The sequence below is a fragment of the Prenolepis imparis genome, unplaced genomic scaffold, assembly GCF_030444845.1.
Source record: "Prenolepis imparis isolate NDT839.2.m4 unplaced genomic scaffold, iyPreImpa1.0 SCAF_9, whole genome shotgun sequence".
Classification (NCBI taxonomy): domain Eukaryota; kingdom Metazoa; phylum Arthropoda; class Insecta; order Hymenoptera; family Formicidae; genus Prenolepis; species Prenolepis imparis.
Window position 1 is genome coordinate 12,583,672 of NW_028141167.1, and position 12,844 is coordinate 12,596,515.

The following is a 12,844-nucleotide window of genomic DNA, read 5'->3' on the forward strand; positions in this document are numbered from 1 at the left end:
ATATGAATATTGCGAATAATAAAATACTCAATTTTTTGGTTAAGATAATAGGCACAAAGAGTATAAAAATATGAAAAATATTTCTCTGACATTTATATTAGTTTAAATTTCTTTTTCTTCATTATAAGATAAAAATATAACTTATAAAAAATATGACACAGAGTATATAAAATAGATAAATATTTTGTAGAAAGTGATTGTATTTATACTATCAACTTTTAATTGGTGATTTTTATTAAATGTAATTTTTTATCTTAATATGCAATTTTTTTTTGACATAAGAATTCGAAAGAAGAAAAATGTAGATTCTTGAAATAATTTTATAATTAACTTTAAAAAGAAGATTAAACAAAATAAGACTTTGTGCTTTATTATAATACATTGTTTATTGCTAGTGACACTTTATACATTTTTTTTATAATGATACTTTATACAAAACTTTACAGAGATTCTTAAATCTAATCATATTCGCAACAAAATTATGATCTTATTGATATTACAACTCAATCACATTTGAGGCTTATTATTCGACAATAAAATAATATTCTTTGGTTCAAAATATAGACATCGATCGCTACAGAAGGAACAAAATTCTATGTACAAACACAATGATTATGAACGCGCTATATACAAACGATTCTATTAATATTTTGCCCAATAATCATATATTTCGCTAAGTCGCAATTGCTTAACATCTTTAAAAAAATCTGAGATTTTATAAATGATTGCTTTATTTAAAACATTATTTCATTCAAGATGTTATGAGTCCCCATAATTCTGAATTTCTCGCGCAGCTGTTCCAGGAGATGTCTGAAAGACGCATTAGTCGTTAAATCGCGACTCATATTTTTTTCCGACTGTAAAAAGCGTCAGGCGCAAAAAATAACGCTCGTTTCGAACGATATTTCGCGAATATCATGGATATGTTTTGACGGGAGTGTCTTCGCTGTATTTTATTGCATCTGGCTGGTCGGTGATTCTTGCTTCAATTCGAGGGCCCACATGTGCTGCGGCCAACCCGTTCGTCCTTTGCTCTTGGTCGATTCTTCGTGGCCGAGATTCGAGATAGATTGCAAACACGATTCATTCTATAAAGAAACGACAATACTCGATGACAAGTGTCTTTATCAAAAACTGATCTTGTTTCCGCGATTAATGTAAATATATCATCTCTAAAATTGGATGCTTTTTCCAATTTCGCCTTTAATGTTAGATTCCGGATTAAAATTGAGATAGAATTTCGGTAATTATTAGACAAATTGTTCTGGACGTCGATTATCGACCATAACTGAAAATTATGGTGACCTTTATTGAGGGAAGAAAATCCACGTGGGCGGTAAACGGTCACAGAAAATTAAGAAAACCACAAAATATAGGTTTGAGGAAAAGAAATTATTTCCGAAGCTCGGAAAAGAACGAGATCGGGAAATCAGTGGACATCCCTTTGGAAAGAGAAAGAGAGAGAAGTTCCTTTGTTTCCTTTTTTACCAAACCTTCCGGAGGCAATGATTTCGATAGAGAAATTCGGAAGTCCATTATATCTCTCAGAAAACTAGACAATTGTTTCATTCTCTGTGCAATTAATATTGAAATTAAATATATTAAATAATTAAAATTGTAAAAATAAATTGCAATTTTTAATTGCAACATTTTTATAATTTAATCAGACTTTTTTCTGGTATTATATCATATTAACTTTTATAATTAAATCGATATAAATACCAATAAAATTATTTCTCAACGATCCTTTTGCTTTCGTCAGACTTTAATAATGACCGTGTGAGAATTCGATGTGGTACGTTTTTAACAAATCCCGAAGCACGTTGATGGCTTTAAGGTCGAGTTCTCAGGCCGACATACGTTGGCCAATTAAAGAGGCGAATGTTTACGTTAAGACGACGCTCACAAAAGCGTTCTGAAAGATTTAGGAAAGTCCGTCTCCGCAGAGGATAGAATAATTCATTCCGAAGAACTTTCGTTCCGAAAACGGTATTTCGAGTAGCTCTCGAAGTTCTTCAAGATTTTTTTCAGAAAGACGAAAAATCTCACGAGTTCTAAAAATGTAGGGAAAAAAGCGGAAAGACCAGGAGAAATAAAGTGGGATATAGAAAAAAAAATATTAATGTTATCTTTTATCTCGATATCATATCATTCTATTAATCCTCACCAGTTAGAAATAAATTATAAATTTGATATTTTGGAACAGATTATTCCCTATTGTTGTTTTATACAACATCAATAGATAACGTCTCACCTGATTGGACTGATTCGCTTTATTTCTCCTGCCATTCGAGAGAATCTCTGCTCGGAAGGTCTGCGGTTCCTCTCCCTCGTCGCTCTCCAAGACCGCCATCAGGTATCCGATGTAAGACGCCGCTAGCCTCAAGGTTTTTATCTTGGACAATTTCGTGTCCGCTGGGACATTGGGGATGCAATCCCTTAGGTCGGAAAAGGCGTTGTTTATGCTCTGTGTGCGACGGCGTTCTTTCTTGTTCGCGGTGTTTCGTCTTTTCGGTGGTCTGACAGGCACCACGCCGCTCTCGCCAACGCCCTGATGAAGGTGTTGCTGAAGGGTACCGACCACCCCGCCGACGACCTGCTGACCGATCTGGGCGCTCGCGAACTCGTGCTCGCGTCGGTGACCGGGTTGATGGTGATGGTGATGGTGCAGGTGATGGTGATGATGGTGGGGCGAGGTTTCCTGTTGCCCCTGGGGATACGGCAGGGTAGGGTAATGCTGGCTGGCCGTCGGGTGCACGTATGGCTGCAGCGGCGAGTAGCTCGTCTCCTGGATGCCGATCTCCTCGATCAGAGGTGGCGTCGACGCGGTCGAGCTACCTGTCCCCGAGCTATTCCCCGAGGTGCCGGAATCCGCGCCCCAGTATGTCGATTGACTGTCGGCGTCGGGAACCGAGCCGAGGGGTCCTGCGCAAAGATCAGACGTCGCGTTTTTGTGCGTTTTTCTTTCTTTAGACGATTTTTAGATGCAAGATAAGAAAATCATTCGCGACGACTATAATCAGGCTGTGATTTTTAATTTTTGTGATAGAAATACTTTTTTTGCGGGAATCTCTAAAATTAATTTCTGGGAGCTTTTGACAGAGGACCAAGTGCGAAAATTGTAAGAAACATATGACGTTTCTTAATCTGTTTAATTTTAAAACAATCTATTCAACCTTAAAGAATTGATAAATATTCCTCAATTACATTTTATTCTATAACGTCTCTTTAATTACTCTAGTAATTAGTCTCTAAATTTGATTCCCTATAAATTTGATTCAGTTTCCTTTGAGATTATTTGTCAAAATCGCAGTTTTTAGTAATGATGCAAATAATATAATATCATACATGATATAGGTTATTAAAAAAATAATTTGCATAAAATATTTAATGCAAAACGCACATTGCGCTTACATGAGAAATTCTCTTTACAGTGTATATATTCATAAAAATCTCTCTTAAATAATTACATTCTGTCACTGGTCATTCCTCTTCTCTTCGTTAAAAACTAATTCGATCTCTTACCCTTTTTTCATAATTAGTCATCTGTAATGCTTTTATTACGCAAATTAATGAAGAGAATGATAAGAGAAGCGATAATTAACTCAACTTCTTGGACAATCAAATTTTAGTTTCACGAAATTTTGACCCATTCTTGACCTTATGTAAAATAAATTATTAGATGCTTTTGTAGAAATTATAATTGTACGCATTCTAATTGCGATTCAATGCATATATAAACTATAATAACAATATAAATACACATAGTATATTGCAACGTATATGTATATAAAACAATATAATATTGTAAATAATTTAAGAGAATAATTTTTATTTTAGAGGCAAACGCAGGAAATATTCCTAAAACACATAGACTATAATCCAAGATCTAAAATATCGATATCTTTTAAATATTTATATAATAATAAATTATAATTAGAGAGGAAGAGAGAAAGAAACTGCGTGTTATTATCTATTACATATTAATGTAAATCATATTTTCTTTAATAATAGTCCCTTTAACAGAGAGGTCTCTATTCTGAACATAGTTTGAGGACTATATTATATAATTTTATATAATTTGTGAAATTTCTTGTGACATATATTCATATACCTAGATTCATAAATATTCGAAGTTATGCTTAAATTTGAAGTCTATAATTTGCACTCTCGCGAACGAATTATTCTTGTGAGAGAAAATACTTTGCTACATATTTAGATTAATTTTCGAAATTAATTTTGTGAAATAATCAATATTAAGGTATATATACAGAGAATTTTCTCTTAGAATTTACCCTGAAAATCATGGTAATCGTGGGACAATATGGTATGGAAAGAATTTTATGAGAATTTCTCTGATTAATATTTATCACAATAGAAATAATAATATCTATCACAGTAAAATATAAAATATGTTTGATTAATTTTACTAAACTGCATAATAAAGTTAATCAAACATGTTTTATATTTTATTGTGATAAATATTAATCAGAGAAATTCTCATAAAATTCTTTCCATACCATATATTGTCCCGCACGATTATTATGATTTTCAGGGTAAATTCTAAGAGAAAATTCCCTCCATGTATAAATATATGCACTTACCATAAGGAAGCTGAGTGACATAATTATATGGCTGGTGCCATTGCGGATAATATTCTGTCTGCGCCTCGTATCCACCAAGCATGATGCCTGGTATTATCACTGTCAGATCTTGTTAAATTCGTCACTATATAATTTCACAAAATGTATTCACTCTGAATTTTCAATTTATAAACCTATTATTATATCTTGTATTTCTCGATCACGAGTCTTTTCAGTTTTTATCAAACGAACAAAAATTGTCCAATTTTATTATCCTCTGATTATTATTTTCTTATATTTCTCAATGTATGATCTTCAATTTCCATTTAAATGTCGTCTTACCAAATGAAATTTATTGCCGATCGATAATTATATTTTTTTTTTTTACACTGATTATATATTTGAATTCTCTCTCCCCGATGTTTTGCAATATTTTTCTCGTGTTATTTTCACTACGATCCCATTCCGGAAACTTATCGCGAGATTGATATAGGTATACTCTTTTTTTTTTACATATTATCTTTGACCATCAAACTCTTTTTCTACTTCGCGGACGTCTCTTCTTCTTGAATTTAAATATCTCGCGAATCTCCAGTGCAGAACTGTCACCCTCGGACGATTCCGACACTCGCTCGACGACGATGGGATCTCCGCTATATTCTCGGACTCGTTGTCGAACGACGACGCGATACGGTTTCGGACGTGCGGCCAAAATGACACTGAGAAAACGGGGATTTGACGTGGTACCGATCTGTTTCCCGGTGCTCCCGGAACCCCCGGCTACGCGTTCTCCGTTCTTCGTCGTCGGTGGTAGTAGACGAGTTAGTCATGAGTGGGTGTACCCGGACGGGTCTGTCGTGACCCGACCTCGTAAACGGGCGGAGCCCGATTTGGTCTACGCCCCTGTGAAGACACCCGGGATTCAATTAGTAAATTGAGGGAGTTCGCCGTCGACGCGGACAGGGCGAAGTGGGGTATGATTTAGGGTATGACGTACCTTCGCGCGTTCTCTCCCTCCGTCGTCGGCTCGATTCGCGACGTATCGCCATCGCGCCGTCGTGCTCGTCTTTTTGCCAATCGACTCGAGCGAGACGCTTCAGACCCTGCTCACGATATAATAATATTAGTCGCGAGATATCGGCGCGAGAGGCTGCGACGCAAATTGGATGAAATGCGCGGGGATTCTCTCTGCACCGTAAAGTCGAAAGGAGAGGAAAAATTTCGTTGAATATTTTCCAATTTGTGATAGCCAATATTTTTCAGCTTAAAATATTTTCTAAATTAAATATTTTCTCTCTCTGTCATCTTGAAGATTCATTTTTTTTCTGGATTTTAATATAAACTCCATTGGTACACTGGAAAGAATTTTATGAGAATTTCTCTGATTAATATTTATCACGATAAAAATAATATCTATCTCAATAAAATATAAAACATGTTTAATTAATTTTATTAAACTGCATAGTAAAATTAATCAAACATATTTTATATTTTATTGTAATTCATTTCAGGGTAAATTCTAAGAGAAAATTCTCTCTGTGTATAAATCATTATTATTATTATCATTTTAATTCAATTGTTAATTTTTAATGAGAAAAAAATAATGATGCTGAACAATTTTGACGGCGTTAAACGTAATTTAATAATGACATCGAGTTGTCATGTAATACGCGAAAGAAAAAAAATAACGGGTCAGCCTACTTTTATGCTGATACGCTTCTTCTTCATCTCAGACGACGACACGCAAACAAGCTTATAATATCCGCCGGTATGTATCGACCCTTTGAGAAAAAAAAGCTCCCCCTCGCTATGTTTTCTCGGGTTAAAAACGAAACAACCGGGAGCATCGGAGTCAAAAAGACGGGAAATCGGTAGCGCTTGTCCCGCGGGACTTTACCCTTAACAACCTGTTCGCATAAATAAGTCGGCGACTGTTCCCTTCTTGTTTCATTTCTTAACAAGCCAATTTGTGCCTGATTACGACAATTATTCAATTAAGAAACAACATCCGATTCTCGCATACAGGATTGAAATCTCTGACGAATTCTAGACTCTCTAAATAACTAAATTCACTGGTCGTCATATAGGATTCAATCTGAAAATAAGTAAACAAATTTTTCTTACTGTAATACGCAGTATAATTTTTTCTTCCTAATTTTAAAAGACACGTCACGATTTTGTTTATCTCTGAAAATTCATAAAGCAGTATGTTTCGTGTAATTATTTATGCGACATACAAGATTGACAATTTATGGCAAGCGAATAAAAAAAATGAATACATTATATCTGCGATAAAGGCGGGCGTCTGGTTTTATTTCCGAGAGAAACCAGATGCCAATGTGTAATAGCCGAATAATTATTTCTTGTTATCTAATCGTATAAATTAGATTTGTCACCTAGCTACTATTGAATAGAGAATTAATAAAGAATAAAAACAAATATTATAATTATTTAAAATACTGGCGCTTAAAACGTTTTACAATCGCGTCAGATTTACAATTTTACAAAAACGAAAGTGTAAAGTAAAAATATGAAAAAATTGTGACATACTGCCGCATATTTAATATAATACTGAAGACTTATAAATATATCATAATCCCCCCATTTTAAATTCTATTTGATCGAAAAAGGATTGTTGTACTATATTTCGAAAAATCGCGTCGTCCTTTTTCTGTGATCGATAATCTCTCTTCTCTTCCGTTTTTTTTTTTTTTTTTTTTTTTCACATCGGTTTCTCGTGGCAGATACCAGAGAAAGTGATTGGTCGAGTGGCCGTCTGCTGGTCCACCGACAAACGCCCCAGGAGTTTCTTGACAGAGTCGCTGGTGGTGATACACTATGAAAAGAAAATGCCGCGATTAAAAGAAGCACTTATAGGACGACTAATTTTTCTCTTTGATGCCTGGCGACCGCGATTACCACGCTTTCCTCGTGAAGCACTTTTGCCAAGAGATAGGCGCTTTGGAGGAGCGAGGATTTATCTGCCAGCTCTTCATGTTCGAATAATCGTCAAAGTCCTCGAGTTCGGAAGCTAAAGACTTCCATTTTTCTTTTGTTACTTAATTAACGATTCTCCATTTCGGTTAAACTCAGCTCAATATTCTAAAATCTGTCATGAACGTATTTACATATGTCATATATATTTCATATAACCACATGGAGATGTAGCTTCTTAATCGTTAAATTTCTAGCGAAATTAAGTTAGAGGAAAATTAAATGAAAAATAAGATATTTTGATAATTATTTATGTTTTTGAATATTTTATCTTTATTCGTTCTTGTCCACATTAAATAAACTATTAGTATTAGAATCTGATTCATAAGTTTCTCTCAAGAAGAGAAAACGATTTCGGTAAAAAAACATTTAAAAAATTCTTGGAATCCAATTTATTATTAATATAATCAGCAAAATCGAACATATAGATGATTATCGGTATATCCCAAACTTTCTCCCCTCTCGCGATTTTCTTTCGACCAACAGACAGCCCTTTTTCAAGGGCTGGGCGGGTAGAGACCAACCGGGAAACCTGGCGTTGCCATTCGATGCGGATGTGCGCAGGACACGGTACGATGAAAGGAAGGAAGGGGCAAGTACTGGAATATAACGCGATGATAAGAGTCTCCCTTGTGCCTGGTGATATCTATTAAGTAATAATCATGATAGTCTAGAGATGAGAAGTGCGTGGGGATCTGGCGTGTAGGAAGAATTGCCTCGTCCTGTACTAGACCCCTGATTTCCTGCATCGCCTCTCTTCTATCCCTATGCTATTTTAACTTATGCAGTGGCAGATCGAGGCATTTTGAAGAGAGTTCTAGCAGCGGTGTAATAATTAATTAAATTTATTTTCTGGCACCAACAAGTCTTACACATAAGATAATTCGCATACAATCTATAATAATGTTAAAGATAAATTTTTTTGTTTAATTTCGAGGAACTTTAAAATTTTTAAAAATAAATGTCAAACTTAAAATAAAATTTTGTTAAATTAATTTTTTTTATTTGAAGTAAAAAATAAAATTTTATTATCTATATTAAAACATGATATAAAAGGTCCTTTTATTTTAAATTACTTACAATATAAAAATTATTGCATGTTACAAGTTAAAATTAGAGACTTTATTAAGGCTGTCGATATTCTTATTTAATTAATTTTTAAATTGTTGTTAATATATTTATTATATGATTTATTTGTGTTGTACTCCTTCATGTATGAAATTCTAAACTTCATCAACTATTTGCATTATTATTCCAGTATCAAAAGTAAATTATATATATTATATATGTGTTAATCTCTGTTATGATTACGTAATTGATTTTGAGGTTCTTTTGTGTACGCAAAACCAAGGGTGATCCACCCTTGGATATCTGTTACTCGATTCAATGGGGGTGTAAAGGCGACTGACGACGGGGGGGATGCAGGGTTATAGCGGTCGTCGCCAGTCGCTTTTGCGGTGGTGGGACGCAATCCAGAACACCTTCTAATCGCCTCTAATCATTTCTTCTACCCTGCGCTGTGGGAAACCGCAAGACACCCGTTATAACTCGTGAGTGCACTCGAGCCCTTTTCGGCCGATGAACACTCGAAGTCTCATTTTGGAAGATGCGAGATCGGATCGAACACCGCTCGAATTCTTTTCAATAATCCTATTAGGAAAGTTACTTTCGATATTTTATCTTTGAAACGGGCATATCTTTCGCATTCTTGATTCTAAAACATAATTAAATATTATGATATAATAATAATTCTATCTTATTCTCTTCATCAAAATAAAAAATACGGATAGTTTATAAAGCCTCTAATTTTAATTTGTACGTGTATCGTGTAATAATTTGTCAATTACAAGTAATTGAAAATAAAAGTCCAAGAAAATCTCTTAATAACAAAAAATTACCCAATTTAATGTGCTTTAATCAAATGTAATAAAATTCACAATTTCAGTATTAACGTAACTTAAGCTTTAAAAAATATTTACGCATATTTTATGAATTTATGCTGAATAATGTACATGAAAGAAATAATTTAGAACAAGAGAACTTTAGTGAAATATTCATATTTGTTATAAATCCTCTAATATTTAAAATATAAAACGATACATATTTAATTGATCATTATTTTAATGCAAAATCGCAATTTTGTAAAAATATCCAACATCGAAATATCATTAAGCATTTTTTACAAATTAAAAAGAGAAATTTTAGTTTAAAGTCGCATGTTTTAAATGTCTTTCGATATACATGTATATCTTTTATTTTGGCACACACAAATAAAATATGTGTGTGCATATGTATGTGTAACATAGCGAGGTAGTATTGAGAGAATAGAATGTTGTTTAGAAAAAGGATACACAAAGGACGCGTGCCAGTCTCGTGACCCGGGACTTCCGGACCGCGCATTGAACGTCGACACGTTCACTAATTATTATTTCCGTCGTTAAGTAGGCCATTTCTTTTGGAAAAGAGCAGTGAGACATAAACAAGGAGGTAGACTACGGTGTTCTGCACTTTATCGTTGCACAGCCAGCGAAATTTATTTATTTTCCCATCGATGACACGTGGTTCCTCTTTCCGTTTATCTTCCTCTTTCTTTCTTAGCCTCGCACCTCGCGTCGAATCATCGAAATTCCCTGCATTTAGGAAAAAGTGAGAAAATCTGACTAAAAATAAAATTTATTCATACATTATTTTTGCTATGTGTATGTATTTTATCTTTTTTTATTATATACACAGAGAGAATTTTCTCTTAGAATTTACCCTGAAAATCATGGTAATCGTGGGACAATATGATATGGAAAGAATTTTATATGAGAATTTCTCTGATTAATATTTATCACAATAAAAATAATATCTACACGTTAAAATATAAAACATGTTTTATATTTTATTGTGATAGATATTATTATTTTTATTGTGATAAATATTAATCAGAGAAATCTTATAAAATTCTTTCCATATTTCTACCATATTGTCCCACGATTACCATGATTTTCAGGATAAATTCTAAGAGAAGATTCTCTCCGTGTATAATTTATATTTTTTATAAGAAATAAAAATTACACTGTTTCTGGAATGTTAAGGCTCCTGGTACCTTGCCGACCATGTCGGAATCGTGACGTCAGGCGAGAAAACACACGCTAAAAATTTGTAGATGCCATTTCTAAATAAAAACATATTTGCATAAAATAACACTTAAGATCTCTTTAATACACTTCTAAAAAACGCCGAAAACTATCCTTTTCCCTTTATAATCAATCAACAGCTGTAAAATGTAATATTACGAGGCCCAGTCCGTCTGGTCTTTGCACATACGCAGTCATTCCGCATGTCAAAGTCTGATATCTCGATCTTTTTACGGTTGTTGATTGACTGTCAAAAGAAAAGAATAGTTTTCGGCGTTTTTTAGAAATGTATTAAAGAGATCTTACGTGTTATTTTATGCAAATGTGTTTTTATTTAGAAATGGCATCTAAAACATCTCAACGTGTTATTTCTCGCTTCTGACGTCACAATTCCAATATGGCCGCGGTGAGCACCCAGGAGCCTTAAGAATACAAAGTCTAAGTAGTATTATAATAATGCATTGATTGATATCGTGTTTTTTTTTTATTTTTGACCATAAATTAAAATTTGATTAAACAACTTTTAAGATAAAAACTCGCAAAATTGTCTTTCGTAATGCAAAATTTCACAATTGTTTAGATGGAGATGTCGACTTTCGCTTACAATAGACGAGGCTTGTAATGAGTTCGGTTGATTTCGACAGAAATTAGTTACGTCGTTTCGTTAGACTCGCGTAATTTGGATGCTCGTCGAGCCCGACTTTTTCAGATCTCGCGATTGCAAAAAGATCGAGATTAGAGAATTAATCTCTCAGCGAGCGGCGAAGAAAAGTTAAATGGCAAACGGTGGAAAAGGGAGAGACGAAACGGAAAAGATGTGGCGGCGGCGAAACGAGAGCGGGCGAAAAACGAAAGAGAGCGAGAGGAAGAGAGAAATTCAGAGGGGCCATGTGGCGTTTCACGAGATATCAAATCATACTACGTGTACGCCATACCGCCCCCTAAATATAGTTTATTGCGTTACCGAGTATTAATGGAGCTTCTATAGAAACGACAAAGACGGCTCCCCCGAACGCGAACGTAACTCTTTCGGCTCGGAAAATCGAAAGATACTGATCTCTCTGAGAGCAGTTTAAATCTAAAAATGAGTCTTGATCTCGTGAAAATTTGTAGAAATGTAAGAAATTAGTAATTTCGTTAATTATTACACCGCGTGACGAAATTAACGTAATGTTCATCTCGATATTCGAAAATTAGAGCGCCACGTTATTGATAGTCTCTAGCTTCTTCGTAGAAATCTTTCGAAAGTAGAGAAGGCGGTCGTCTGTCAAAACGAGGCCAGTTTGTCGTCCAGCGAGGGGGCGAAATTGATAACCGCCTTCTAGTTTACAGAAGCCTAGATGTGCCATCTGCGAAATCGCGTGTCACGAGTAGAACATCCTTTGTGTGGTCCACCATCTCAGAAGTCATCTACCCACCTAATTTTCCCCTAACGAAAACTCGGATGTAAACAGTATGATCTCTACCTGATGCTTTTTCCCCTTTTTAGCCTCTTTTCCCCTCTCCCTTTGAGAAATAGGATGGCGTACGACTTTATCCTGGAATATCATAATTAAATGATGATTACGGTTGTCTGCGCGACCGCGGATGCTATTAGCGGGATTCCGAAGTCCTGCGACGAAAGCTTTATTAACGGGAAGGAAGCAGTTAGGTATAGTTCCGTAGAATGTGGGTGGCTGCTGCTTCTTGCGTCAGAATGTTGGAATCTTTGACGTTTTCTTAAATTCGAGAGATTCAAAGACACAGAGAAATTTTGGAAGACTGAAGAAGTGATCATAAATTCGAGAAACAGAGAAATATTTTTCTTTTTTTTTTATTTATAAAATTAATTCATAGGTAAATCATACTTGGCTGATATAATTTATACAAAATATATTTTAAAGAGGATTTTGTATTAAATTAATGATAAACGTTCGCGAAAAATTGAGAGTCGATATTTTGAAAAATTGTTATTAAAATTGATGTGAGATGTGACCGCTGTGCTATTTTCCTGTGACAAATTTCGGATTCCGGTGATACAACACTGCCGGAAAGTATAAACACCCGTACACGTGTCCTCTGTATATTATAAGTCTCAGCTTAGACTCGTTAAGAGCGCTAGTTCCTCCACGAATTTGCTTACTATATCCTGTCATGAGATTCATT

At 34.6% G+C, this 12,844-nt stretch overlaps 1 protein-coding gene across 1 annotated transcript; it reads right to left on the reverse strand.

Moving 5' to 3' along the window:
- Positions 1–397: 397 nt before the first annotated feature.
- On the reverse strand, positions 398–5,384 carry Hand (heart- and neural crest derivatives-expressed protein). The gene is made up of 3 exons (XM_083046341.1): positions 4,605–5,384; positions 2,255–2,925; positions 398–1,088 (listed from the first exon to the last, which is right to left on the reverse strand). The coding sequence occupies exons 1-3, from the start codon at positions 4,684–4,686 to the stop codon at positions 954–956; spliced, it is 888 nt and encodes a 295-aa protein (XP_082902467.1). The 5' UTR covers positions 4,687–5,384; the 3' UTR covers positions 398–953.
- Between the last annotated feature and the right edge of the window lie 7,460 nt (positions 5,385–12,844).

What these genes read in the sequence shown, in the direction of transcription:
- Hand (XM_083046341.1), bottom strand. Translation starts at nt 4,686, where the DNA reads ATGCTTGGTGGATACGAGGCGCAGACAGAATATTATCCGCAATGGCAC. An exon ending in TGTCACTCAGCTTCCTTATG is followed by an intron (nt 2,926 to 4,604) that starts GTAAGTGCATAT and finishes ATCTTTGCGCAG; the next exon opens with GACCCCTCGGCTCGGTTCCC. An exon ending in AAGCGAATCAGTCCAATCAG is followed by an intron (nt 1,089 to 2,254) that starts GTGAGACGTTAT and finishes GTTTCTTTATAG; the next exon opens with AATGAATCGTGTTTGCAATC.